Source organism: Dendrobates tinctorius, unplaced genomic scaffold (genome assembly GCF_039654945.1).
Source record: "Dendrobates tinctorius isolate UK_male_01 unplaced genomic scaffold, ASM3965494v1 ptg000011l, whole genome shotgun sequence".
NCBI classification, from domain to species: domain Eukaryota; kingdom Metazoa; phylum Chordata; class Amphibia; order Anura; family Dendrobatidae; genus Dendrobates; species Dendrobates tinctorius.
Window position 1 is genome coordinate 51629117 of NW_027361679.1, and position 27873 is coordinate 51656989.

Sequence of the window (27873 nt, forward strand, 5' to 3'; positions counted from 1 at the left end):
GGATTTACAGCTAAAAAGACCAGTATGGACGTTAGAATTCTGATAATTAGCTCCTACGTGCCAGATTTACCAATATTTTCTTATACTGTATGTCTTAGAGACAGGTTATAACATATGCAAAATTAGATTTGTACTTATCATTTGTTATGTGGATTTCAACTCTTGCCTAGTATACGAATAATGATTTTCCAAAGTGCAGGTTTTTGATTTGACTTTTTTTTATTTGTTTATTAACTTAATGACAATATTTTTTTTCAAGGTTGAGGATTCCTGGAAAACTACCGAATTTACTGCTGTCCCACACCGAGATTCTAAAGACGTGTTCATTCTTGGTGGAACAGATGATATCCAGGTGAGGTTGACACTACTACTTACATAACTCCATCTACGTGTTCAGAGTCAGAATAATAAGTACATAGTTATGTAATTAACTAAAACTGCAGGTAGCCAGGTGTCGGTATGTTGCCGATCTGATGTTGATGACATTTCGAAAGGATATGATATCAGTAAGTCATAGACAACCTCTTAAGAGGAAATGTGTAGATCAGTCAGCAAGACTTAAACAGACAAAACGTAAGATAAAAACAAGAGGAGCATATACCCTGTAGTAAGTAAGTAGTAATAGTACATGTAAATAACATAGGGTATTTAGATAACAAGGTTTTGGATAAAAAAAGCATAAAAGCCGTACCATCGCCACAAGATGTTCCCAATTGGGACGGTCCTCTGTCTAGTATTAAGCTTCTTAACGTGTCGGCAGACCTCAAAATTAAATGGGGGCAGAGCAGGACCCGGAGCCAAATGTTGAGACACCTGTCCATGGCAAGCTATATAGATGAAATACCTAGCTCAAAAAGAGGGAGCCATGCCCTTGTTTGTACAAAATACAAGTAAGGCCAGGTTCACATAGCGTTAACACAGCCCGTTCAATGCATAGTGTTGACGGGCTGCGTTAACGCCATAGCATAACGCGATATACGTTATGCTATACCGCTAGCGCTGATGATTCATCAGCGCTAGCGGTGATGGAGCCTCAGACGCTGCAGCCCGCATCTGAGGCTCCGTCAGTGAATGACGGCACATCGCGAACGCGTGCCGCTTTACGGCATACGATGCGCCACATAATGGGGATCAATGGCAGCGTTAACGGACTGCGTTATACTGCGTTATATACTGCGTTATATCCAAACGCAGTGTGACCCCAGCCTAATAAAGTACAAAGGATATCTTGGGAGCTCCAGTTTGCATCCACTAGGCTGCGTGTTTGAGACTCCGGAATTAGAAGAAAGCCCAAGTATGTTAAGTACTTTGGATTGTTTGGGGATTTTTTTATAACTATGTAATAAAACTCTTTTGGCATTTTAATAATATAAATTAATAAAACAGATTAAGAATTATATGGGACGACACATACAGTTATCTAGAAGTAAACATTGTTAACACTTTTTTTAAGTTTAAAGGTAATCTGTCAGTAGGATCAACCCCCCTAAGCTGTCTATATGTTCATGTAGGTCATAGGAAGCTGAATAAAGTGATACCTTGATATATGCAATCTGATCTTATTCCAGAGAAAATCATGTTTTTCTTAAATGTAAATGAGCTTTCCAGACTATGGGGCGGACACTGATCTGCATGAGAATCTGCCTCCAGAGATTATTACATATAAAAGGGTGAGTTACCAGTGTGAGAAAAGTAACTAACACAGGACTGGAAAGCTTAACTTTGTCTTCTTGCAAACAAATTTGCTGCAGCTCTCACAACTCTGCTGCAGTGTAACAATAGTGCCACCTTGTCTGCCTGTGAGATGGAAGCTGAAGCTGAGAGAAACCTGCAGATATGTCAGTTATAATCACACACAGCTCTGCAGTTGAGATCAGAAGAGCAGAGAGTGGCTATTGCACATCATACTGGTAATGAGCCCTTCATGAAAAATATTCTCTAGAGGCAGATTCTCATGCAGATCAGTGTCCAGCCCATAAACTGGAAAGCTCATTTACTTATAAGAGAACCATTCATCATTTTATTCAAATTTCTATGACCTGCATGCCCATTTAGACGGTTTAGGAGGGACAATCCTACTGATAGATTCCTTTTAAGGCACCATTTATTATTGTATTTGTGCCTGTTTCTTTGAGTTTTTGATGCATTGCAGCCTTTTATTGGTTTGTACTAAAACTTTCAATTTGCATCTTTTTTGAAGTCTTGTTTATATTATTGAATAATAGCAACATAGAATGGTAGAGTTGGAAGGGACCTTCTTGGTCTTCTGGTCCAATCCCCTGCTCAATGCAGTATTCACTAAATCATCCCAGACAAAAGTCAGTCCAGCCTCTGTGAAAACTTCCATTGAAGGAGAACTCAACAAGGAGTTTTTTTCTAATATCTAATCTGTATAATCTCTCATTCAGTCTCATCCCATTGCTTCTCGTGTTTCCACGTGCAAATGAGAATAAACTGATCCCTCTTCAGTGTCACAGCCCTTGAGATATTTGTAGACAGCTATTAAGTCTGTGCTCAGTCTTCTTTTTTGCAAGCTAAACATTTTCAAATCCTCTAACCGTTCCTCATATGACATGGTTTGCAGACCGGTCACCATTCTGGTCACTTCTCTCTGAACTTGCTCCAGTTTGTTCATGTCTTTTTGTAAAATATGGTGTCCAGAACTGGACACAGTATTACAGATGAGGTCTGACCAAAGAGGAGTAGAGGGCAATAATGACTTCACATGATCTAGACTCTATGATTCTGTTAATGCAACCCAGAATTGTGTTTGCCTTTTTTTGCTGCTGCATCACACTGTTGACTCATGTGCAGTCTGTGATCTTATAGTATACCCAAGTGTTTTTCACATGTGCTGTTGCCTAGCCCTACTCCTCCTATTCTGTAAAGGCTTTTTTCATTTTTCTTGCCCGGATGTAGACCTTTGCATTTCTCCATGTTAAAAACCATTCTGTTAGTTGCTGCCCACTGCTCCAGTTTATTTATTTTTTTTGAATCGTCTCTCTCTTCTAAAGTATTAGTTATCCCTCCTATCTTTGTGTCATCAGAAAATTTAATCAGTATACCCTGAATTCCATCATCTAAATCATTGATAAAGATGTTGAACAACACAGGGCCCAGGACAACAGAGCACTGTGGTACCCCACTTGAAACATTTTGTCAATGTGTGCATGGTTTAGGGTTTTCCAGATATCCGGATGTCATCCGAGTACAGTCAGATGTTGTACACAGACCCACAGACTTGCATTGCCTATTTTGATCAAAATCGGACATGTCTGTAATTTTTTCATGGGCCACTCAGTCCAAGAAAAAAAATCGGACATTTGCAAAGCCGCTTAGAATATCAGTGGTTGGAGTGCTATCCGTGTAAACCACGGATACCACTGGGATGAGAAAATCGGTTGTATACACTATCCCTTACTGTCATATATTGGTATGCAGAACAGTCGAATTTCAATTTATCAGACGTAAAATTATTCTGAATTGTTCTGTTGATTGATAAATCTCTGTTACTATTTACTCTGACAAAGCTAGCATTCATTGTCGAAAATAAATAATTCTTTTAGAAAATTATATGAGATAATTGTACTAATTTGTTAATATGAGACAAATTAAAGATCTAAGACTTTCAATTCAGTCTGAAAAATGCCTTGTAACATTACTGATAAGACGTTTCTTTGCAGGTTCTTCTTGATGACAGCACTATAAATATATCAACCATTGCCTCTTCTCGCTATGTTGGACCCATCAAGCCACGTGTTGATGAATGGCAGAAGAATCTAGCCTTGTTTAATCAAACTCTTGTGAGTGATGTTTTCTCTTAATTTTACCATAAAAAAAATAGGAGTACTGGGTCCAAATATATAAAAAGGTATAAGTTTATTAACAAACAATATTTACAATTAAATGAATGACACATCAAATATCAGACTAGGATCAGGTAATGATGGCTGCAAATGCCCTAACACTCAAGAGATGTAAATTCATATAGGTAAAGTGCTTAGTGCCACTTAACTGTAGTTATATTAGCATTAGGGAATGAATCTAAAGCAAATAATTAGCTGTGAGAGCAAAAATAAAATGTAAATCAGTACGCAGTGTGGAAAATACAGTAGTGTTCAAAATAATAGCAGTCCAATATGACTAAACTGATTAATCACTGTTTTTGGTATAAATTACATTACCACATGTCAAACAATTTACCAGTTGGTGCAGTAGACTCTAAGAAAACCAACAGACTCAGCATTCATGATCTGCATGTTTTTGAGTCTGTGAATTAGAATACCGTATTTTTCGGACTATAAGACGCACCGGACCATAAGACGCACCCCTATTTTCAGAAGGAAAATAGGGAAAAAAATAATAATGTGTCAAATGGGGGTCCGTCTTACAGTCCGAATTCAGCTTACCTGGGAAGGGATCCGGCACAGGTGGAGAAGTAGTCACAGGGGTCATTCAGTGGTCCAGGCTCGTGCGGTGGCGGCGGCTCTGTGCTGGGGCAGCTGCACTGGGGCTGGGGCGGGTGGGCTGTGCAGGTGCAGCTGTGCTGGGGCAGGGGCAGCTGTGGCAGGGGCAGCTGTGGCAGGGGCTGCTGTGCTGGGGCAGGGGCAGCTGTGGCAGGGGCAGGTGTGGCAGGGGCAGCTGTGCTGGGGCAGGTGGGCAGGGGCAGCTGTGCTGGGGCAGGGGCAGCTGTGGCAGGGGCAGCTGTGGCAGGGGCAGCTGTGGCAGGGGCAGGTGGGCAGGGGCAGCTGTGCTGGGGCAGGGGCAGCTGTGGCAGGGGCAGGTGGGCAGGGGCAGCTGTGCTGGGGCAGCTGTGGCACGGGCAGGTGGGCAGGGGCAGCTGTGCTGGGGCAGGGGCAGCTGTGGCAGGGGCAGCTGAGGCAGGGGCAGCTGTGGCAGGGACAGGTGGGCTCTGCGGTGGTGGCAGCGGGCAGCGCTCTGCGGTGTGGTGGTGGCAGCGGGCTGTGCTCCGGTGCAGGGGCGGCGGCTCCGCCGGCGTTTCTTCGCAGCCGGGAGGCCCCCGCACACCCCTTGCTGGGCGCCGCCATGTTGCGGTAGCCTCCGGGAGCATGGACGCCGGCAAGATGGCCGCCGGTCCGGGGACGGCGCATGCGCAGCTTCAGATCTCGTGCCGAGATCTCGGGGAACGCCGCCCGCTGCCACCACCGCACCGCAGATCCTCCAGCGCACCAGGTACCGTGCATTGCGACCATAAGACGCATCCCCCACTTTCCCCAAAAATTTTTGGGGAAAAAAGTGCGTCTTATGGTCCGAAAAATATGGTAATTAATTGAAGGGGGGGGGTGTTTAAAATAATAGCAGTGTGGAATTCAGTTACTGAGGTCATTCATTCTGTGAAAAGAGAGGTGTGAATCAGGTGGCCCTTATATAAGGGTGAAGCCACGACATGTTGTACATGCATTTCTCCTTGAAAGTCTGAGAAATGTGGGTCGTTCGAGACATTTATCAGAAGAACAGCGTACTTTGATTAAAAAGTTGATGGGAGAGGGTAAAACTTATAGGAAGTACAGACAATCATAGGCTGTTCAGCTAAAGTGATCTCCAATGTTATAAAATGGAAAGCTAAACCAGAGAGGCATGGAAGAAAATGGAAGTGTCATGGTCTGTATGTGAATTCTGGTTTAGTGCTGCAGGGGTTAATACCTTTGGCCTCTCTCTGGTTCTCGGAGGGCTTTAAATAGCCTCATTTGCGCTCTGTCCGTTGTAAGTGATACTTTTGACCTCAGCTTAGTTCCTGACCCCTGTGTATCTGTAGATACTGTCTGCCTGTAAATGTTTGCTCGTGTATGACCTGATTCGTTCCTGTTTCTGATATTGCTGCCTGCCTCTGTACTTGTTTTGCCGCTCTGTTATGACCTTTGCCTGTCCCTGACCTCCCGTTCCATTGCTCCTGCCTGTAGCGTGCTGCTATCTCAGGTTTCCAGACTCTGCTTTGTGACTGACCACGTCCGTGTCTTGCCCCTCCTGTACCCTGCCATCTCCTGGCTTAGACCTGCCTACTCTCAGGGCATCTCTAGCCCAAGCGCCGGTCTCCGGAGTGCCGGGGCTTGTCTCCGCCCCCAAACACTCCCCCAGCAGTCACGTGCTTCAGGTCCTGTTTACCTGAAGCACGCATCTCCACCGCTGCCACCACGCTCCACAGGTATCTTTGAGCATAGTTTATTCAACTCAGGACACGCACATTGGCTCAGTGAGCAAGTGCAGTACGATGTTCCTGACATTATCACTGACCCTTAAGTTCCTCCTGTGAGTGTTTTTTTTTTCTTTATTTCACCAGGGATATTGTCATGATCCATGCTGGATCATGACTGATAAAAAGCACCAGTAACCTTTTTTTTTTACCTTAAGCTGTGCTTAAGTGTGGTTTTTGTCCCCGGTGGCCATTAGGATTACTGCACTGTGGTGTCGTTTGTTCTAAGTTTGCCCCCAGTGGTGGTGAGCGTTATTGCACTCTAGTTTCTTTAGTTAAGTGCACATGTTTATAATGCAGGTGTGATTGCTGGCTCTGCTATAAAAGAGTCACACGTGTTGCAATCAGGGTTGGTGATAGCGTTCATTTCAACCATCCTTGGTGGAGGAAGGAGCTGGAGAACGTTCCTTGCAGCACTGTCTTAGCCCTGGTTTGGAAGGAGTGATAGGGGATTTCCTTGTAGCTCTGACAGAGCTTGGTGGCAGCGTTTCAGGAGGAGAGCTGCATTCTGATGGTGGACTCTGTTGCCAGGAGCAAGTGCAACAGAGTAAAGCTAAGTGGTGTTTCCCTGGTTGTGTTTTTCCTTAGTGTGTATTAGTACAGTGGTGGGGCCAGTGCCTGCACCACCCAGCTCCCTAGCAAGGGATAGGTGTAGGGTGTGCTAGGGCGACAGGTATCCTGAGAGGAGCCCAGTGCGGAATCGGCCTAGGGAACGTTAGGAGCGTTAGGGACACTGACTCAGGGGAGTGCAGGAGGTCTCCACGTCCCCTTTCCCTATCGCAGGGCCCACCGTTGTAACTGTTTTCCCTTCCCCTTGTTGTTTTAGTTACCGGCTTGCAGGCCGTTTCACACAGGACAGTATCACGTGCCGCGTCTTGTTGTTTTAGTTACCGGCCTGCGGGTCGCGTCACAGAGGACGGGTCATCGTGACTTTATCACCAACCCATAACTTTTTTTCTCTGCTGAGCCATGGACCCAGTTCAGACCTTTGTCCAAATGCTGCAGATCCTTACTGATGAGATTAGGGGGCTGCGTGGTGAGTTGGTGCAGCAACTGCAGCAGTTGGTGGGCGTTGGGGGCTTGGTTCAGAGACAGGCTCAGTCAGAACCCAAGATATCCCTCCCTGACAGATTTTCTGGAGGGAGAGATCAGTTCTTGTTGTTTCAGCAAGCCTGTAAATTGTATTTCAGGCTGTGCCCTCGTTCATCAGGGAGTGAAAAGCAACGGGTGGGAATCATTATGTCCCTTCTTAAAGGGGATCCCCAATCCTGGGCCTTCTCCCTAACTGACGATTCTCCATCTTTAGAGTCCGTGGACAAGTTTTTTTCGGCTTTGGCGCTTGTGTATGGGGATCCTGATGGCGTCACCCTGGCGGAATCTCGACTCCGTAGGTGTAAACAGGGAGCCCGGGTTGCTGAGGAGTACTGCTCAGAGTTTAGGAGGTGGGCCACTAACACTCAGTGGAATGACCCTGCACTTTGGAGACAAACCCTGCACGCACAAATTGACTCCTAAGTTGCAGGATACTCTGGTGCAGTACGCCGCCCCCAGGTCGCTGGAGGCCACCATCTCTCTTGCCATCCGTGTGGATGGATGCCTTAGGGAAAGACATATACAAAAAGTGCTCCCTGATGTCCTCGCTAGGGAGGAGGACCCACCAGTGCGGACGGAGGAACTCAGACAGCCCGGTGTTGTTGATACAAAAAAAGGGGTTTCTGCGGCTCATCGTGGTGGGGGGTATGCTTTTCCTGTGGGAAGCCTGGCCATTTTATGAGAGCCTGCCCAGTTCATGCCAAGTCTCCTGACGAACCCATGCAAGTAGGAGGAGCTAGTTTGCATTTGGAGCTGCCTACGGTTCGGGGAGTGGTGTCGGCATGTTTGTACTGTGGGCAGACTGGTCATGTCCTGAAGGCTTGCCCATTGCACGCCAAATTATCTCTGACATCTGAGAAGCTGCATTCCCCTGGTTGCTTGGAGGGAGGCGACCAGGGAGTATACATTTCCTTAATTTTGCCCTCCCAAGGTACCATGTCAGCAGAGGTCTTGGCTGGCGGGGTACCGGAGGTGATACCGGTGCTTGTGGACAGCGGAGCAGGTGTAAGTCTGGTGAATGCTCGCTTTGTCCAGACTCTTGGTCTGAGGTGTAGGAAGCTAGCTCAACCTATAAGCATCCAGGCCATAAACTCTGTTCCCCTGAGCCAGGGGAGCTTGACCAAAGTCGTAGAGAATATCCATCTGCGTATAGGACATCATGAGGAGTCCTTGTCATGCTACGCTTTTGAGGGAATGCCAGTACCTTTTGTTTTAGGCCTCCCTTGGCTGAAAAGACACAACCCGGTAATAGATTGGCGGGCGAGGGAAGTAGTCAGCTGGGGGCAGTCGTGTGAGGACTGCTGCCTAGGTACTACTGTCTCTGCCGTCTCTCTTCAACGGACCCCTTCTTCTCTGGTGGGGGCAGCAGATGTGCTGCAGGAGAGTAGGGGCAAGTCTCAACCCTCGCCATTGGCCAACCCTGGGAGGCGCAGACCTCGTGGTGGAAGGGTTTGGAGGGTGGGGTACCCCTTGGTGAAGTGCAGGGGTGTGAGTGTGGTGACACAGGGGGACGCCTCTGTTGTCAGTCCCAGAAAGAGTTCTCCAAATTGTGACAAACGAATGAGTGGCAATAAACGTTCGTCCGGACCTGTGTGTGAACGAGCGTGTATGGGTGGCCACCAAAAAACATCCAGCGGAAGTGTGATGTGGAATGTTACCAGCTCATACCAAACATACACATACACAACCCGTTCCCCAGGTCAGTGTTTTGGAGATGTGTGTTGCCTCCAGAACATACGTTGCCAATACCAGTGGGCTCGTTTCTCATCAACCTGACATGCAGGTAGTTGCTGGGGTGAACTCTGGGTCCGGGCATCCCCGCTGTAGGTGGTTCCCTGATGGGGAGCGGTCTTGAGGGTCCAGAGGCCCCTCATTAAGGGGAGGGTACTGTCATGATCCATGCTGGATCATGACTGATAAAAAGCACAGGTAACCTTTTTTTTTTTCTTTAAGCTGTGCTTAAGTGTGGTTTTTGCCCCGGTGGCCATTAGGATTATTGCACTGTGGTGTCGTTTGTTCTAAGTTTGCCCCCAGTGGTGGTGAGCGTTATTGCACTCTAGTTTCTTTAGTTAAGTGCACATGTTTATAATGCAGGTGTGATTGCTGGCTCTGCTATAAAAGAGTCACACGTGTTGCAATCAGGGTTGGTGATAGCGTTCATTTCAACCATCCTTGGTGGAGGAAGGAGCTGGAGAACGTTCCTTGCAGCACTGTCTTAGCCCTGGTTTGGAAGGAGTGATAGGGGATTTCCTTGTAGCTCTGACAGAGCTTGGTGGCAGCGTTTCAGGAGGAGAGCTGCATTCTGATGGTGGACTCTGTTGCCAGGAGCAAGTGCAACAGAGTAAAGCTAAGTGGTGTTTCCCTGTTTGTGTTTTTCCCTAGTGTGTATTAGTACAGTGGTGGGGCCAGTGCCTGCGCCACCCAGCTCCCTAGCAAGGGATAGGTGTAGGGTGTGCTAGGACGACAGTATCCTGAGCGGCGCCCAGTGCAGAACCGACCTAGGGAACGTTAGGAGCGTTAGGGACACTGACTCAGGGGCGTGCAGGAGGTCTCCACGTCCCCTTTCCCTATAGCACGGCCCACCATTGTAACTGTTTTCCCTTCCCCTTGTCTTGTTGTTGTAGTTACCGGCCTGTGGGTCGCGTCACACAGGACGGGTCATCGTAACAGGTATTATGGATCCCATGCGCACCCTCTTTGAGCAGGTGAATAGTCTGACTCAGATGATACAAAAACTGAATGTTGAACAGAGAGCCCTTGCTCAGTCTCAGCAGCAAGTGACTGATGTGCAAGGGGCTTTGTCCTCAGGAAGTTGGGGGGCTGGTGCCAGTGATGTTACCCTTATTTCTCCTGAACCTCCTGTTAAGTTGCCAGACACCTTTTCTGGGGATGAAAAGAAATTCAAAGTCTTCAGAGAAGGGTGTAAACTTTTCTTCTCGTTAAGACCCCGCTCTTCAGGTGATGAAGGTCAGAGGGTGTGGGTCATTATTTCTCTGTTAAGGGAAGCCCCTCAGGCTTGGACTTTTTCTCTTCCTTCCACGGCTCCTGAGAGAATGTCGGTGGATGCATTATTTTTTGAGGCCCTCAGGAATATCTATGATGAACCTGATCGTGTGTGTCTGGCTGTGGTTTTGTTCCGAGTTCAGATGCTGGGCTGTTGAAGTTTCTTAGGATGATGCTGCCCTCCGGGGCTTGTTCCGCAGAGGTCTGTCTGAACGCTTGAAGAATGCCCTGGCATTAAATCTCCCACCTGATTCCCTGGAAAACGGCATGACTCAGGCTGTCTATATGGACCGTAGGCTGCGTGCTAGAGGGGTGATGCAGCTGGAAACCCCATTATACTCCAGCAAGATTGAAACACTGTCCACAGCTGAGTACATGGAAGTGGGTGCTATCTCGTATAAGGAGAAGGAGAGGAGATGCCGCCGTGAGAAACAGCTGAGCTTTTATTGCAGAGAATCAGAACACTAGAAGAAGGACTGTCCCTCCTGTCCTTCATCAGCCAAGACGTCGGGAAATGACTAGGTCTGGGTAGTTGTCGAGGAGGCTACCCATACCCTCAGGTACTTTTTTCCTCACTCTCGAAAATTCTGCCGGCGGTGGAATTGCTGGTGGACAGTTGTCCTTCGCTTTCTATGGCTTTTGTTGATTGTGGTTCATCCATCAATTTGTTTGACTCGTTTGATATGTCAATGCAAGATAGGGACAGTTAGGCTTGAGACTCCAGTTAAAGTGATTGCCATTGACTCCTTTCCCCTCACCAAAGAATGGATTCTCTATGTCTCTGAGATCTTTTTACTCAAGGTAGGCCCAGCTCATGCTGAGAGAATAAGTTGTTTTGTTTTGGAAAACCTACCTGCTGGGTTGGTGTTGGGGATGCTATGGTTACCACGCCACAACCCAGTCATCGATTGAGAATCTGGGGAAATTGTTCAATGGGGGCCTAACTGTGTCAATCTATGTTGCCAATTTGCATTATTGTCTCAACCTGTTAAATCTGTTTCTGTGTCGTCTGGAGGGTATTCTGGAGTACCTAAAAGACTTTGAAGACGTGCTCTCCGAAAGCGAGGCTGAGGTCTTACCACAACATAGACCCTTTGATTGCGTCATTGAATTGATTCTTGGGGCTAAATTGCCTAAAGCCCGTCAGTTTAATTTGTCCGGCCCTGAACGTTTAACCATGAATGAGTATATTGCGGAAGTCTCCACAAGGGGTAGATACGTCCCTCTGTCTCTCCTGTGGTGGTGGGGTTTTTCTTTGTAAAGAAAAAAGATGGCGGTTTACGTCCTTGCCTTGACTTTCGGGAACTTAACAAAATTATTGTGAGAAACACGTACCCTCTTCCCCTTATTCCAGATTTATGTAACCAGTTGTCAGGAGCCAAATAGTTCTCCAAACTAGATCTTCATGGACCCTATAATCTGATAAGGGTTCGGGAGGGGGACAAATGGAAGACTGCATTGCTCACATCTGAAAGGCTTTTTGAAAACCTTGTTATGCCGTTTGGTCTTACTAACGCTCTTGCTATAGTTGCCCTGGCTGTGTGTTTTGGGTCATTGTCATGCTGGAAGACCCAGATGCGACCCATCTTCAATGCTCTTACTAAGGGAAGGAGGATGTGACTCACCTGTGGGGTCAATATGATTACTGCACCCCTAGATGAATTCATTGAGAGGTGTAGTTTGTAAAATTAGGCTATTATGGGGGCTTTTGTTGTTCTGACACCTTAGGGGCACTCCCAATGTGACATGCAGGGCCGGACTGGACATCTGGCAATTCTGGCAAATGCCAGAAGGGCCTGTCTGGTTGTGGGCCAATTGGTTGCTAAGTTGTTAACAGAATCGGTATTCTCAAGACACCCATACTGTTAAAAATTGTGACGGAGCACAGATTCACTGAATCTGTCACTTACCCCAGCAGGCCACGGGTATCATTAGAAATATCAGCTGATCAGTTGGTGTGCTCCATGTATCCGGGTTCCTGATGTAGCTTATTTGGTAAGCACTGTGGCTTGCTGAATAAGCGGGGACCCGAACAAATTCGCTCAACTCTACTTAATGTCTTTGTACACAAGCAGTATAAGTCTGGAAACTAAAGTCACATTTTTAGATGAGTATATTTTTTATATGGAATTATGAAACAATTCTGATTTTCAGACTAATGAAGAGCGTTTTCATTGATCTTTGTTGTCTTCTCTCATCATTTGGTTGTAGGATGAGTGGCTAACTTGTCAAAGAAACTGGCTGTACTTGGAAAGTATTTTTAGTGCTCCTGATATTTCAAGGCAGTTGCCAGCCGAAGCTAAGATGTTTTTGCAAGTAGACAAATCCTGGAAAGAGATTATGAGAAAAACAAACCGTCTACCCAACGCACTAAGAGCAGCCACTCAACCTGGTATGGATACTTTTCATTTTTCCTCTGTATGTGTATACTTAAAATGGTTAGTCTCACCATAGCAAGTTGCTACCAATTCACTATATAAGTAATAACTTATATAGTGACCTGGCCTAACCTCACCATGATGACAATTCCTTCTGCCTGTTTCACCCCAGACGCAAAATCATCAGCAACCAGGTTTGGTTGCCTCTGGTAAAGCATCCGGCCCATCTGTACCAAACTCGTCGAAGCTCCAGCTCCCTTCACTTCAGCTGTCTAGCCGACTCCTGCCCTAAAAGTGTCAGCCCAGGCGACAAGTCGCCACATCCTTCCATTTCTGTACTGGCCCACTGCTATGACACACAGTGGCCGTGGGTAACATGGGCTGCAGCGCTTGAACGTTGTGTGGCTGTGAAGCTGTCAGGGCCTATAGCCCATGTGGACACTAGGGCACCCTGGCCCCATCTGACTTAACTTCCTAACCAATTATCCTCTTACTACCCGGCAGCCCCTCCAACAATTAACCCTCCTATCAGCTACACCTATCAGGCCCCACTATTATGCCCCCATCTAGTGGCCCTCAACAGAACTACACTTACCCGAGTCTATAGAAACTATATACTATAAGTGCCCTCCTCTAATGTCCCCAAAAGGATGCACTAACTTTCCCTAACTGTACATGCACAATAGACACATTATATTATGCAATAATATGATACAAGAATACAAGACAATATATTACAGCTTTCTACAAAATGGTAACACATACATGTGGCAATACCATTAAAGATGAGCAATAATACATAATTTATATGTAGCAGTACCGCAGGCATTTATCATAGACACATTTGTAAACAATGTTAAAAGTACTTATTTTGTATATTTAATTCAGGACTTGTTACCCGATGTGATACTCTAAAGAAAATAAACAACACGAGAAAGAAGTGTGTATAACGGTCGCGATCAACCCCATAATCATGACCACAATATAGCATAAGACAAAATAATAATAAATTTTATTCACATACAAAAAAAATCCACACAAAAAGTGACATTAGTGAGAATAAAAACAATTAAAAAAGCCAGAAACAAATTGGCCATATGTGACACTCCAAAAAAGGTCCAAAATAAGAATCTGATGCTCCACTCCTCCAATATGCTAGGCAAAAGGTATATGTAAAAATGTAATCATACATTTGTTCTATTGGCAGCTTTCATTAGCAATTTTGGTTCATTCTCAGTGATTTGCACTTTATTGCTTATTTGCACATAATGCCTTGTCATGAGGAATATTATTGTTATATTTGATCTATGCTCTATATGAATTTCTGTGTCTTGTGAACATTCACGCATTTATTATATGTATGATTACATTTTTACATATACCTTTTGCCTAGCATGTTGGAGGAGTGGAGTATCAGGTTCTTATTTTGGGACCTTTTTTGGAGTGTCACATATGGCCAATTTGTTTCTGGCTTTTTTAATTGTTTTTATTCTCACTAATGTCACTTTTTGTGTGGATTTTTTTGTATGTGAATAAAATGTATTATTATTTTGTCTTATGTTATATTGTGGTCATGATTATGGAGTTGATCGCGTCCGTTATACACACTTCTTTCTCCTGTTGTTTGTTCTCATAACCATGTGTGTGGTCAGCGGTCCCCCTTAATATTTTGTAGTGCCCTTAAGTTTTTTGTCACTCTTAAGAAAATGTCACAATGTTTCTTATAAAAAAAAATGTAGTGGTTTATTGGATTGTCCACCAAAAAAGAACATTGCAGTAAAATAATGTATAAAATTAGGTAAAATAGTTACATTGTTCATATCAAAGTTTGTACACTTCTTTCCTGGGACCCTGAATAGTAAATGGCATCTTTCTTTGTTAAAAGCATGGTAGAAGTTCCTCAAGAAACACGTGGTTAACTTACATATCAGCTGTCCATTCAACGTAGTGTCAGAGTAAAGTGTCCCTGGAGTGTGGCCGAAGAGATTGGAGAAGAGACCCCCCCTTCTTCCTGTGGGTCATGTGTTATATACATCCCACAGAGCACATGTTCTCTCTATATGGGGTTGACATTTACCATGAGCTAAATTTACAGATGTAACCTGTCAGCTAAAAGCAATGTGCTCGGTACAGAATTGAGAATAAGAATATAAATCAGTAATCAATAATTATTATTTAACAAACATTAACAACCAGGAGACAATCAGAGGGAAGGGGAGCAAGAAAGACATCAAATCTCACCCCGTTACACTTACTCCTGCATCTTTGCTCTGCGCTCTGCACCTTGTGGTGCTGCTCCGCTCTTCGCTCTGCACCTTATGGTGCTGTTCTGCTCCTCACTCTGCACCTTGCAGTTCTGCTCTTTGCTCCACATCCTGCGGTCCTGCTCTTTGCTCGGCATCCTGCAGTCCTGCTCTTTGCTTCGCATCCTGCGGTCCTGCTCTTTGCTCCGCAATCTGCGGTCATGCTCTTTGCTCCGCAACCTGCGGTTCTGCTCTGCTGTGCACCTTGCGGTGCTGCTCTGCTGCACACCTTGTGGTTCTGCTCTGCTCCACACCACACCCTGTGGTTCTGCTTTGCTCCGCATCCTGCGGTTCTGCTACCGCTCCGCTCCCTGCGGTTCCTGTCCCTTTAGTCTGTACTGGCTCCTACCGGTTCCTGTCCCTCCAGTCTGAACTGGTTCCTACCTGTTCCCTTATCCCACTTCTACCTGACTATGTTCCTGTCCTACCCGAACCAGTTCCAGTCCCGCTAGCTTTGCCCGCCTGCCAAGAGTGCCAGCCATGCCCGCCTACCTGCCAAGAGTGCCAGCTGTGCCCGCCTGCCTGCCAAGAGTGCCAGCCATGCCCGCCTACCTGCCAAGAGTGCCAGCTGTGCCCGCCTGCCTGCCAAGAGTGCCAGCCATGCCCGCCTACCTGCCAAGAGTGCCAGCCATGCCCGCCTACCTGCCAAGAGTGCCAGCTGTGCCCGCCTGCCTGCCAAGAGTGCCAGCCATGCCCGCCTGCCTGCCAAGAATGTCAGCCGAGCCCGACTGTACTTGCCCACACCTGCTATTAGTGTTCAGTCCCTCAGTGGGATCAGCTGCTACAGCCAAACACTGCCCTGGAGTGGTACCTGGCAGCTACCTGCCGCACAAGCCTGACCTCATCATCAGAGGCTCCAGTGAACACCAAGGTAGCTGCTTAGTCATGCCCCTTCCAGGGTAGTCTGGTTTGTGGCACAGTGGGGCCACAATCCCACGCTCACCCAATCCAGTCTGGGTGCGAGTGTTACACCCCCCATCCTTTTATATGTCTCCATTCTGGTATATATCCCCCATCCTGGTATATGTTCTACTGTCTGTGCTGCTGTTTTTCAATACATCTAAAAAAAAGCAACAAAAAATAAACACTCCTAGTCACCTTTCCCCAGTTTCCCTACAGCATGTCGTTGTCTTCTGAAGCTGACTTCAAGCGACGAGAGCGCATCACGTCACTGCCATGCGGCCAATCATTTTGCACGCCGCTGGCCTCTGATTGGAGAGCAGCGTATATTGTGGCACATGGACTCGGCAAGTTCATGTGTTACAATACACTCCAGCACCTTTTTGTTGAAAACACTATGTCTGCGAATTCGCATACAGAGTCTTCAATAAATTGATGCTGCAGTGTGATGTGCGCACGCCCCGACTCCGGCGCCACACTGTGCATGTGCCGGAGGCTTCAGTCAGAAGGACACATCTCCGGTTATATTATAGATACACTTAAAAGCACATACACGTACAGTAGAAGAACATGTGCCAGGATGGTATATACTGTATGCGTGTGAACACTGTATATTCTGTATGTATAAATACTGTATATACACACACACAACACACATTATATGCATGTGTATATATATGTATATATATATATACACACACACACACACACACACACAGTGCCTTGCAAAAGTATTCGGCCCCCCTGGAACTTTTCAACCTTTTCCCACATACGATGCTTCAAACATAAAGATGCCAAATATAAATTTTTGGTGAAGAATCAGCAACAAGTGGGACACAATTGTGAAGTTAAACTAAATTTATTGGTTATTTTAAATTTTTGTCGAATTTCCAAAACTGAAAAAGTGGGGCGTGCGATATTATTCGGCCCCTTTAACTTGATACTTTGTTGCGCCACCTTTTGCTGCGATTTCAGCTGCAAGTTGCTTGGGGTATGTCTCTATCAGTTTTCTACATCGAGAGACTGAAATTCTTGCCCATTCTTCCTTGGCAAACAGCTCGAGCTCATTGAGGTTTGATGGAGATCATTTGTGAACAGCAGTTTTCAGCTCTTTCCACAGATTCTCGATTGGATTCAGGTCTGGACTTTGACTTGGTCATTCTAACACCTGGATACCTTTATTTGTGAACCATTCCATTGCAGATTTTGCTTTATGTTTGGGATCATTGTCTTGCTGGAAGGCAAATCTCCGTCCCAGTCTCCTGTCTTTTGTAGACTCCAACAAGTTTTCTTCAAGAATGGTCCTGTATTTGGCTCCATCCATCTTCCCATCAATTTTAACCATCTTCCCTGTCCCTGCTGAAGAAAAGCAGGCCCAAACCATGATGCTGCCACCACCATGTTTGACAGTGGGAATGGTGTGTTCAGGGTGATGAGCTGTGTTGCTTTTACACCAAACATTTTGTTTGGCATTGTTGCCAAAAAGTTCGATTTCGGTTTCATCTGACCAGAGCACCTTCATTCACATGTTTGGTGTGTCTCCCAGGTGGCTTTTTGCAAACTTTAAACTACACTTTTTATTCATATCTTTGAGAAATGGCTTTCTTCTTGCCACTCTTCTATAAAGGCCAGATTTGTGCAGTGTATGACTGATTGTTGTCCTATGGACAGACTGTCCCACCTCAGCTGTAGATCTCTGCAGTTCGTCCAGAGTGATCATGGGCCTCTTGGCTGCATCTCTGATCAGTCTTCTCCTTGTTTGAGATGAAAGTTTAGAGGGACGGCTGGGTCTTGGTAGATTTGCAGTGGTATGATATTCCTTCGATTTCAATATGATCGCTTGCACAGTGCTCCTTGGGATGTTTAAAGTTTTGGAAATCATTTTATATCCAAATCCGGCTTTAAACTTCTCCACAACAGTATCATGGACCTGCCTGTTGTGTTCCTTGGTCTTCATGATGCTCTCTGTGCATCAAACAGAACCCTGAGACTATCACAGAGCAGGTGCTTTTATACAGAGACTTGATTACACACAGGTGGATTATATTTATCACCATTAGTCATTTAGGACAACACTGGATCATTCAAAGATCCAAAATGAACTTCTGGAGTGAGTTTGCTGCACTGAAAGTAAAGGGGCCGAATAATATTGCACGCCCCACTTTTCAGTTTTTGAATTCCACAAAAATTTAAAATAACCAATAAATTTCGTTCAACTTCACAATTGTGGCCCACTTGTTGTTGATTCATCACCAAAAATTTACATTTGGTAGCTTTATGCTTGAAGCATGATATGTGGGAAAAGGTTGAAAAGTCCTAGGGGTCTGAATACTTTCGCAGGGCACTCTATATATATATATATATATATATACACTGTATATATATTTATACATACAGGATATGCCCACATACAGTGTACACACGCATACAGTGTATACACACAGGTACAGTATATAGACACACACATAGAATTTACACACACAATATATACACATACTGTATACACTGATAAATACATAAAAAAAGAAGAAAAAGTATTCAGCTCGCCCTCCTATCAGCCAGCAATCACAGAGGTCCATAAGACATTGGAGTTATTACTTATTTCATACCTTTGAGCTCCCTGGTTCTTAGTTATAACATTATGGTATACAGTGGGTACAGAAAGTATTCAGACCCCTTTAAATTTTTCACTCTGATTCTTTGCAGCCATTTGGTACATTCAAAAAGTTCATTTTTTTTTCTCATTAATGTACACTCTGCATCCCATCTTGACTGAAAAAAAACAGAAATGCAGAAATTTTTACAAATTTATTAAAAACAAATATCACATGGTCATAAGTATTCAGACCCTTTGCTCAGACACTCATATTTAATTCACATGCTGTCCATTTCCTTGTGATCCTCCTTGAGATTGTTCTACTCCTTCTTTGGAGTCCAACTGTGTTTAATTAAACTGATAGGACTTGATTTGTAAAGGCACACACCTGTCTATATAAGACCTCACAGCTCACAGTGCATGTCAGACCAAATGAGAGTCATGAGGTCAAAGGAACTGAACAAGGAGCTCAGAGACAGAATTGTGACAAGGCACAGATCTGGCCAAGGTTACAAAAGAATTTCTGCAGTACTCAAGGCTCCTAAGAGCACAGTGGCCTCCATAATCTTTAAATGGAAGAAGTTTGGGACCACCAGAAGTCTTCCTAGACCTGGCCGTCCAGCCAAACTGAGCAATCGTGGAAGAAGAGGTAAAGAAGAACCCCAAGATCACTGTGGCTGAGCTCCACAGATGCAGTAGGGAGATGGGAGAAAGTTTCACAAAGTCAACTATCACTGTAGCCCTCCACCAATCGGGTCTTTATGGCAGAGTGGCCTGACGGAAGCCTCTCTTCAGTGCAAGACATATAAAAGGAAACATGAATGCGGCCAAGTGCAGAGATATCATGGATGAAAACCTCTTCCACAGTGCTCTGGACCTCAGACTTGGCCGAAGGTTCACCTTCCAACAAGACAATGGACCCTAAGTACACAGCTAAAATTACAAAGGAGTGGCTTTAGAACAACTCTGTGACCATTCTTGACTGGCCCAGGCAGCTTCCTGACCTACACCCAGTTGAGCATCTCTGAAGAGACCTGAAAATGGCTGTCCACCAATGTTCACCATCCAACCTGACTGAACCAGAGAGGATCTGCAAGGAAGAATGGCAGAGGATCCCCAAACCCAGGTGTGAAAAACTTGTTGCATCATTCCCAAGAAGACTCATGGCTGTACTTGCTCAAAAGGTTGCTTCTACTCAATACTGAGCTAAAGGCCTGAATACCTATGACAATGTGATATTTCGATTTTTTTCTTTTTTAATACATTTGAAAAAAATCTACATTTTGTTTCAGTCAAGATAGGGTGCAGAGTGTACATTAATGAGAAAAACATAAACTTTTTTGAATTTACCAAATGGCTGCAATCAAAGAAAGAGTGAAAAATGTAGAGGGGTCTGAATACTTTCTGTACCCACTGTATATATCAGCCACCCTGGGCCCATCTTGGTAAATATGTCCCATATCCTTGGCCTCATCCTGATATATATATGCCCCAATCCTAGCATATATTTCCCCCATCCTAGTTTATATGCATCCATCCTGGTATATATGTCCTCCATCCTGGTTTATATGCTCCCATCCTTGTATATATGTCCTCCATCCTGGCATATATACATACATCCATCCTGGTATATATGTCCTCCATCCTGGTTTATATGCTCCCATCCTGGTAAATATGTCCTCCATCCTGGTTTATATGCTCCCATCCTGGTATATATGTCCTCCATCCTGGTTTATATGCTCCCATCCTGGTATATATGTCCTCCATCCTGGCATATATACATACACCCATCCTGGTATGTATGTCCACCATCCTGGTATATGTCTCCCATGCTGGAATTTATATCCCCCATCCTGGTATATATGCCCCCATCCTGGTATATTTGTCCGTCATTTTAGTAGACAATTCTACCATGCTGGAATATATGTCCCCCATCATGGTATATATGTCCACCTTTCTGGGCCCATCCTGGTTTATATGTTCCCTGTTTTGTTGCTGTTCTTTAATGCATAAAAATTAAACAACTATACTCACCTTCTCTTTGCTCCCACGCTGCTTGGTGTCATCTTCTGTAGTCGGCACACAGGCCAGCAGCTGACTTCAGTGTTCAATCAACAGGCAGTGCATGACATCGCTGCCATACGTGACCAGTGACTTGCACGCCAAAACCAGCTGTCGGCCTTTGATTGGCTGGCAGCGTGTATTGCAGTACACGGACTTTGGACACACCCAGCTGAAATATGCACTGGTGTTGGCTGGACCACGAGGGTGTGACTGTGATCGTTATGTCCATGAATACAAAATACATTGCTAAATAGTTCTCTTACACCTGTATTTACTTTTAGAATCAATGTTGGAATGGCTTTATAATCATTTGTGAAATTTTAACTTAAAGGAATTGGTCACTACAACATACATACAGGCCCTGGTTGCAGTTTGTTAAAAAAAAACAAGAAAATGTGCTGGGTCCGCTGGCAAATCTCAGCTTTCGGTGTTTGGCATTGGCTGCAATACTGACATAACGTTGTAAGTGTAACAGGCAATCGGTGAGCTCAGTGACTGCGAAGGGGAGATCTGTCTACACTGGCAGAGCCACTGAGCTCACTGATTGGCAACAGCGGCAGAGACTCGACAATGGACCTGGGAAGTTGTTTTTTAACAAATTGCAGCTGGGTACAAACATCGTCTGTCAATCCAGCTTGATTGTCAGCTCCACAGTGTCCCTCTCCTGCTGAGATCTCACAATGCTCAGTACACTTTGTCGCTGTCAAACAAGCTGTTTTTTTTTTTTTTTAACCCAGTATGCTGTGGATTTGTAGCTGTTCTGCCATCTTTGTTTCTTTATGGGACTTAAAAAAACAGCAACAAAAAAGGTATACTGCCAATTTAAAACAGCAAGTCAAATTACATGTAAAAAAATGCAATGAAAAAGTGCTTGAAATTCATGGTGTTTTCAATGACTGCTTGTAAAGACTGAATGTGAAGGAGCCCTAATGAACCCTTTGTAAGGAGATTTGAAGTTCTTTTTCTTTGTTGAACTCTATGCATCCATTGTGGTTATAGCATTTATTGTATTATTTATTTTCTAGCGACTATGGAGTTAGTACAAATGTTTTAATTAATGAAATATTTCATCATGTTCAGGTCTTCTGGAGACATTTCAAAATAACAATGCACTCCTTGATCAAATTCAGAAATGCCTGGAGGCTTACTTGGAATCCAAGCGCGTTGTGTTTCCAAGGTCAGTAACATATAAGCTACTTTATCAGTGAGGCAGACTGTTCTCCCGGTATGTATTGATTTTATGTCTTTAAGTTACAACAGTAAACAAGATGGACATAATAAAAGACAGTAAGTAGATTTTACTATTGTAGGGATTCAACTCGCTCAGGAGCAACGGGAGACAACCAGGAGGCACGTTCCTTTAAAAGTTCATAGGGTTTATTGCTTCATAACCCATAAAGCAGCACATAACACAAGGAATAGCCTTTAGGTCAGGTGAAAGCAAGCATAAATGTCCATTATTTCAGGCTCAGTCCTGGAGCCTCAGCAAAACACAGGAGGCTTATCCGTCCTCACATACAGCCAATATCCACAGGCCTCACCGGGTCAGCAGCCTCAGCACGTGGTCTTCAGGAAGGTAGCACTACTTCCTCCACATAGGCCTGCCGGGACCTTCCACATGGCTCAATCAGATCCATGTGCTCTCTCATGTGACCTACTCTGGTTACCTTATATGGTCCGTAGCCACGCCCAGCGGGTCACATGGCTATGACCTCATTGCAGGTCCTTCAAGCATTCATACACATATACTTTATTATGACACTCTTAAACACACCCCCTTGGTGGGTTTGTAGGTAACCAGGTCCGCCCATCTCTCTAGTTACCTGGAGACTTCTCCCTGACACATTGAAGCAACACCTCAGCAGTATCACTGCTGATCAACACATAAGTCTCCATCTCAAAGCCACCCACTTTGAGATACATAATGGCCATTCCGTATTCTGCCATTCATCCTTTCTCCTGGGACATCCACACAGCGCCCCCTAGCAGACACAGTGGTTACTACACCACACTATATAGAAGTGCATTGAGCAACAACATTATAGGTCTCCAGTGACATACTGTGCTACATTGTGCGCTCTATAACAAAAACTTTCCTAAAACTGGGGGTCACTAGTGCCCTAGCTAAATGCAATGCAGAGGATGCTTTCTTCTTATATTTTTCATTTGTTATTTTTTATATTTTTTCTTGAAGGAAATAATTGTTATATTAACACATTCTCAACATGACCAATTTCCATTTTTGCATTTTTGTTTTTTCCTCCCCTTCCAAGAGCTATAACTTTTTTTTATTTTTCCATCCACTTAGATTTATGAGGACTTCATTTTTTCTGGACAAGTAGTATTTTGATTGACACCATCCATTTACTGTATTCGTTAGTCCTCTTAGGGGACTTGAAACTGTAATCATCTGTTTGCTTGTCCTATACACAGCAATACAACATTAGTTTTGCATATAGCAAAAATCATGGTCTCCTTTGAAGCCCATCCATAAGCACAACCAACAAACCCGCATCATTCATTCATAGCAACACACAATCATATTGTGACATCTGGGTGCAAAGAATGATGGGCTTTTAAAGCCACTGTAAGATATTGACAGTGGCATTTAACAGGTTAGTAGTTGTGGTTGGAGCTCTGCGCTACCTGTGGCTGTAAGAGGTAGATCCTGGCTGTATATCACAGCCATTATTTACCGTGTATGGGTTAGGCCCCATAGATACGCTCCAGACCTTGTGCGGTGGATGTCGGGAAGTGGTTCAAAAGATAGTTAAGATTGCTGAAGATGGCTATGATATGCCATCACTTCCTGAGAGGTGTGGGTCTGACTGCAGTCTAAGGGTGCAGTCAGACAGCCCTATAAATTAGACCGAGATGCATGGACCCGAGGTTAACAACTTCATATATTTATATGCAGCTGTCATACTCGTTTCAGGAGACCAACTGGGCAGGCCATACATTGCAATCTGATCTTGGTCCAAGTTATACAGTCGTCTCACTGCACACTAACACCAAGTCATCATTTTAATCATTGCACCGCTTTTCTTTATAACACGTTTGTTAATATTCTGAACAGATTTTACTTTCTATCCAATGATGAATTGCTGGAAATACTTGCTCAGACACGCAATCCTCAAGCAGTGCAGCCTCATCTACGGAAATGCTTTGACTCGATTGCTAAACTTGAGTTTGCCAGTATATCCTCTGATGGAGATCAGGAGAAGGTTTTCACTAATGATATTCTTGCCATGCTGTCACCTGAAGAAGAGCGGGTAATGTTATTGATTCTGTTACTGACAATTCATCTTATATTTTGTGCCATTGTCATAGAGAAAAATTTAAATCCATAAGACATATCTGGGGAGGGGGCATATCATCCTCACATTGAACTTATGGGATTAATTGGGGAAGAGAGGAACTAATTATAACTAGGGAAGTGAGAGAGAGCTAACATTCAACAGGCAGTTACATCCTGCAGTGACCAGGTAATTGAAAAAGGATATCTACGCTGAGAGCTATACACCAAAGCTGGGACTCATTTATTCAAAGAATCACAAGAGTACGGTAGCTTCCTCTGTTCAAAGGATTTTTCTGAAACGTTTTGGAGCCAGTAATTAGTGATGAATATTGGGGTTTGCATCGATCCAATATTTATGGGAGATAAGTTTTCGTCGAAGGGACGAATATAACGCATTCACTCACATCACCGTAAGGCCAGCAGAATCTCTCCAACTTAATATTGGTCCAATGGATGGTGCTATCCATGCCATATTTCATCTCTATAGCCAGGTAAAATTGTAATAAGAAACATAACTACAATATCTACCGCCTGGGACCTCCAGAGGCAAAGGTATCCTGTAATTTCGGGTCTCATACATTTTTAAAAGACCTAGCACATTCCACAACCAGTTACCACATCAGCTCACCAAGGGGAGGTATGTGGGTGTAACCTTGATTTAATAAAACTGAGAGTTTGGGTGTCTGTGTTTGTTCATTCTGGAAGACATAGTTCGCTGTGAGCGTGTTCCATTTTCCTAATTTGAGTGCTTTCTTCCATAAAGATAAGAGCCATTCCTGCAACATCAGGTCGTGTAATTTTGTTTCATTATTCCTTTTTATCTCATGTATTGTTTGTTCCCATTTTGTAACATATTTATGTATTTTTTATAAGCACTGCTTACCTTTCCAGATTAAATATATAAAATTTAATAGCTCTGTTCCTCTTGCTCTATAAACCGCGCCACTGAAGCCATACATTACCTGTAATGGGTGTTCAATTGGCCTGTATAACGATTGGTGGTGGCAGCTAGTAGTTCTTTTTGTTATTGTGGAGTTGGCAGTGATCGTACTGGAGTATAAAATATTCCATGCGCTGGAATCGGAGGTGTATATACCATACACGCACTGTGAATTCCCCAATAACTGAGCTAATACTGGAAGCAGCCGCGGCCTCGTCCATCACTCGTCAGTTAATTGTGTAATTGTCCTGGTGATTGAAGGCAGCGGAGTTGCGTCTCCCTGACAAACTAGTGACAGCGGTGGGATCTCAGTGATTCCCCCTGCTGTTATTTGCGACAAAGTGGTCACAGCAGTGGGCTCTGTGAGAACCGCTTGGTGTCCTCTCTGGTAGCCATCATTGTTTGTGTATATTTGTTTGTTTGTTGCTGACGATTAAAATGCACCCTTGTGCTATTCTGTAGGTGAGCCTGGGAAAAGGCCTGAAAGCCAGAGGAAATGTGGAGGACTGGCTGGGCAAGGTGGAAGAAGCAATGTATAGTTCTCTGAGACGTCTCAGCAAAGCTGCAATAGCTGATTACCAAAGTAAAAGCAGAGTTGAATGGGTAGTTGCTGGACATCCTTCCCAGGTAAATAGTTTTAATAATATGTCTTATACTAGCTTGGCCTGTGCGAAATTTTTGCACATTGGTCGTCGGGGGCACAGGCAATTTCAGCAAAAGCAAGCTGGTCAAATGTAAATGTATGAACGGGGATACAAAGGAATCACCGAAAAACAGTGTTTAGAAATAATAGAATAGATTGCACAAAAGAGAAGAAAAAATACTCACAAGGTTTTCCATTCTAAGGCTTTGTGCCCACAGAGTCTTTTTCCTAAGTTTTCAAAGCTGAAACTGAATGAAACCTTAAAGTTTTTCAACAGTTTTGAAATTTGGATGAGGATTTAGAGAGTTTCTGCTAAGTTTCCACTCAGTGGGTTTGTACACAAGGCATTTTTTAGCTGGCGGCTTTTTCCTGAAGCTGTTCTACTGGCGGCTTTGCTGTCATGATGCTTCTTTTAATTGCTGAATGGTTTCCAAACCCTGAACGTGGTAAAAGAAGTAACAACAGACTAAACGTGTACAGCACGGGAACACGGAAAGAGAAAGTACAGGAGGCAAGGTTTCAGTAAGGTGAGTATTAGAGTATGTTCACACATTGCATATTTGCATTTTTCCACTTGTTTTTCTCGTGAAAGACATAGTATTTTATTGTCCCAGCAAAGTAAATGAGATTCATGAAGTCTCATCCACATGTTACTTATTTTTAATTTTTTCCTTTCAGATTTTAAGCAGATTCAAATTTTCAACATGTCAGTCTTTTCAGCATTTTTCTCTGATAAATGAAAAAAAGGGTTTAAAAAAGGGTTAAATGCTCTGCAAAAATGTAGTGTTTTTTATTCAGCATTTTTCCTACCTAGAGACGTGTTTTTATCAGTGGAAATGAAGGAAATCCAGATCACGGGCACTTGGTAATTTCTTTATTCACATAAATATAGTACAGAGGAATAAAATTCAAGGTTTCCATGATGGCATTCACACGTTTCTAGTGACTAGGCAGCTTTAATCATGATGCTTTCACATTGGTAAGCTGTTTGCTAAATACTGCTAAATTCTGATTAGCTCACTGGCTCACTAATTAATTAATACGTGTCTTTAAAATATACATGTAAAAAAAATGTGCAAACTGTACTATATTCATGTTAATAAAGAAATTGCCAAGGGCCATAAGAGTTTGCTATCTGTGAGCTGGAAATCTTTTCTGTTTATACCCGTTTTTAATGCAGAAATGTCAGCAGCAAATACTTTAAGCCCCCGTTACACACTGCGATATCGCTAGCAATATCGCTGTAAAGTCACCGATTTTGTGACGTAGCAGCGATATTGCTAGTGATATCGCTATGTCTGATACTTACCTCCGACCGGCTCCCCCGCTGCTCATCGTTGGTCACGCGAGAACTCCCTGGACGCGGGCGGGAGGACGCCTGGATAGCCGCGTCTGACAGGTAAGTAGCGACCCCCGACCCCTGCTATGTCGCTGGTGAGATCTGCCTGTGTGGCAGCTCACTAGCGACCACTTAGCGATGCACCAGCGATCCATATCGTTGTCGGGATCGCTGGTGCATCGCTAAGTGTAACGGTACCCTAACGCGTGCACACCTTCGTCTGACATTTTAAGTTTCTAGTATGAACAGCTAAGGTCTGGACAAACCCTCTTAGCTCTGGGTAGTCTTGACAAACATAGATTTGACAAGCTGCTCTAGGTTCCTTAATAACTTTCAGTATTAGGGCTCATTCCCACTTGCGATGAAATTGGAGAAATGCAATCTGTTTAAAAATCGGATTACATTATTATTATTCATTGTTATAGTGCCATTTATTCCATGGCGCTTTACATGTGAAAAAGGGGCATACATAGACAAGTACAATAAACATGAGCAATACAAGGCACACACAAAAGGAGAGAGGACCATGCCCACGAAGGCTCACAGACTACAGGGGATGAGTGAGGATACACTAGGAGAAGGTAGAGATGGTCGTGCGGCGGTTCAGTAGACTGAGGATCACTTTAGGTTGTAGGCTTTTCGGAAGAGGTGGGTTTTCAGGTTCCTTTTGAAGGTTTCCGTGGTAAGTAAAAGTCTGATGAGTTGGGGTAGAGAGTCCACAGTATGGGGGAAGCACGGGAGAAGTCTTGTATGTGGTTGTGGGAGGAAGAGATAAGAGGGGAGTGGAGAAGATCTTGAGAGGATCGAAGGTTACATGTAGGTAAGTACCGGGAGACCATGCTACAGATGTATAGAGGAGACAGTTTGTGGATGGCTTTGTATGTCATAGCTAGGGTTTTGAATTGGAGCCTCTGGATAATAGGAAGCCAGTGAAGAGCTTGGCAGAAAGGAGAGGCTGGGGAATAACTGGGAGACAGGAGGATTAGTCGAGCAGCAGAGTTTAGGATAGATTGGAGTGGTGTAAGAGTGCTATAGGGGAGGCCAGAGAGTAGGAGTTTGCAATAGTCGAGGCGGGAGATGATGAGGGTGTGCACGAGCGTTTTTGC

General features: G+C 44.3%; 1 protein-coding gene across 1 annotated transcript in view; it reads left to right on the forward strand.

Moving 5' to 3' along the window:
* DNAH6 (dynein axonemal heavy chain 6) overlaps nt 1-27873 on the forward strand; it is a 570270-nt gene that overhangs the window by 132074 nt on the left and 410323 nt on the right. The window contains exons 20-25 of the mRNA XM_073542156.1: nt 260-352; nt 3684-3803; nt 12518-12698; nt 21628-21724; nt 23624-23819; nt 25248-25412. Of these exons, the coding sequence (XP_073398257.1) occupies nt 260-352; nt 3684-3803; nt 12518-12698; nt 21628-21724; nt 23624-23819; nt 25248-25412 (852 nt within the window). The remainder of the gene's footprint in view (nt 1-259; nt 353-3683; nt 3804-12517; nt 12699-21627; nt 21725-23623; nt 23820-25247; nt 25413-27873) is intronic.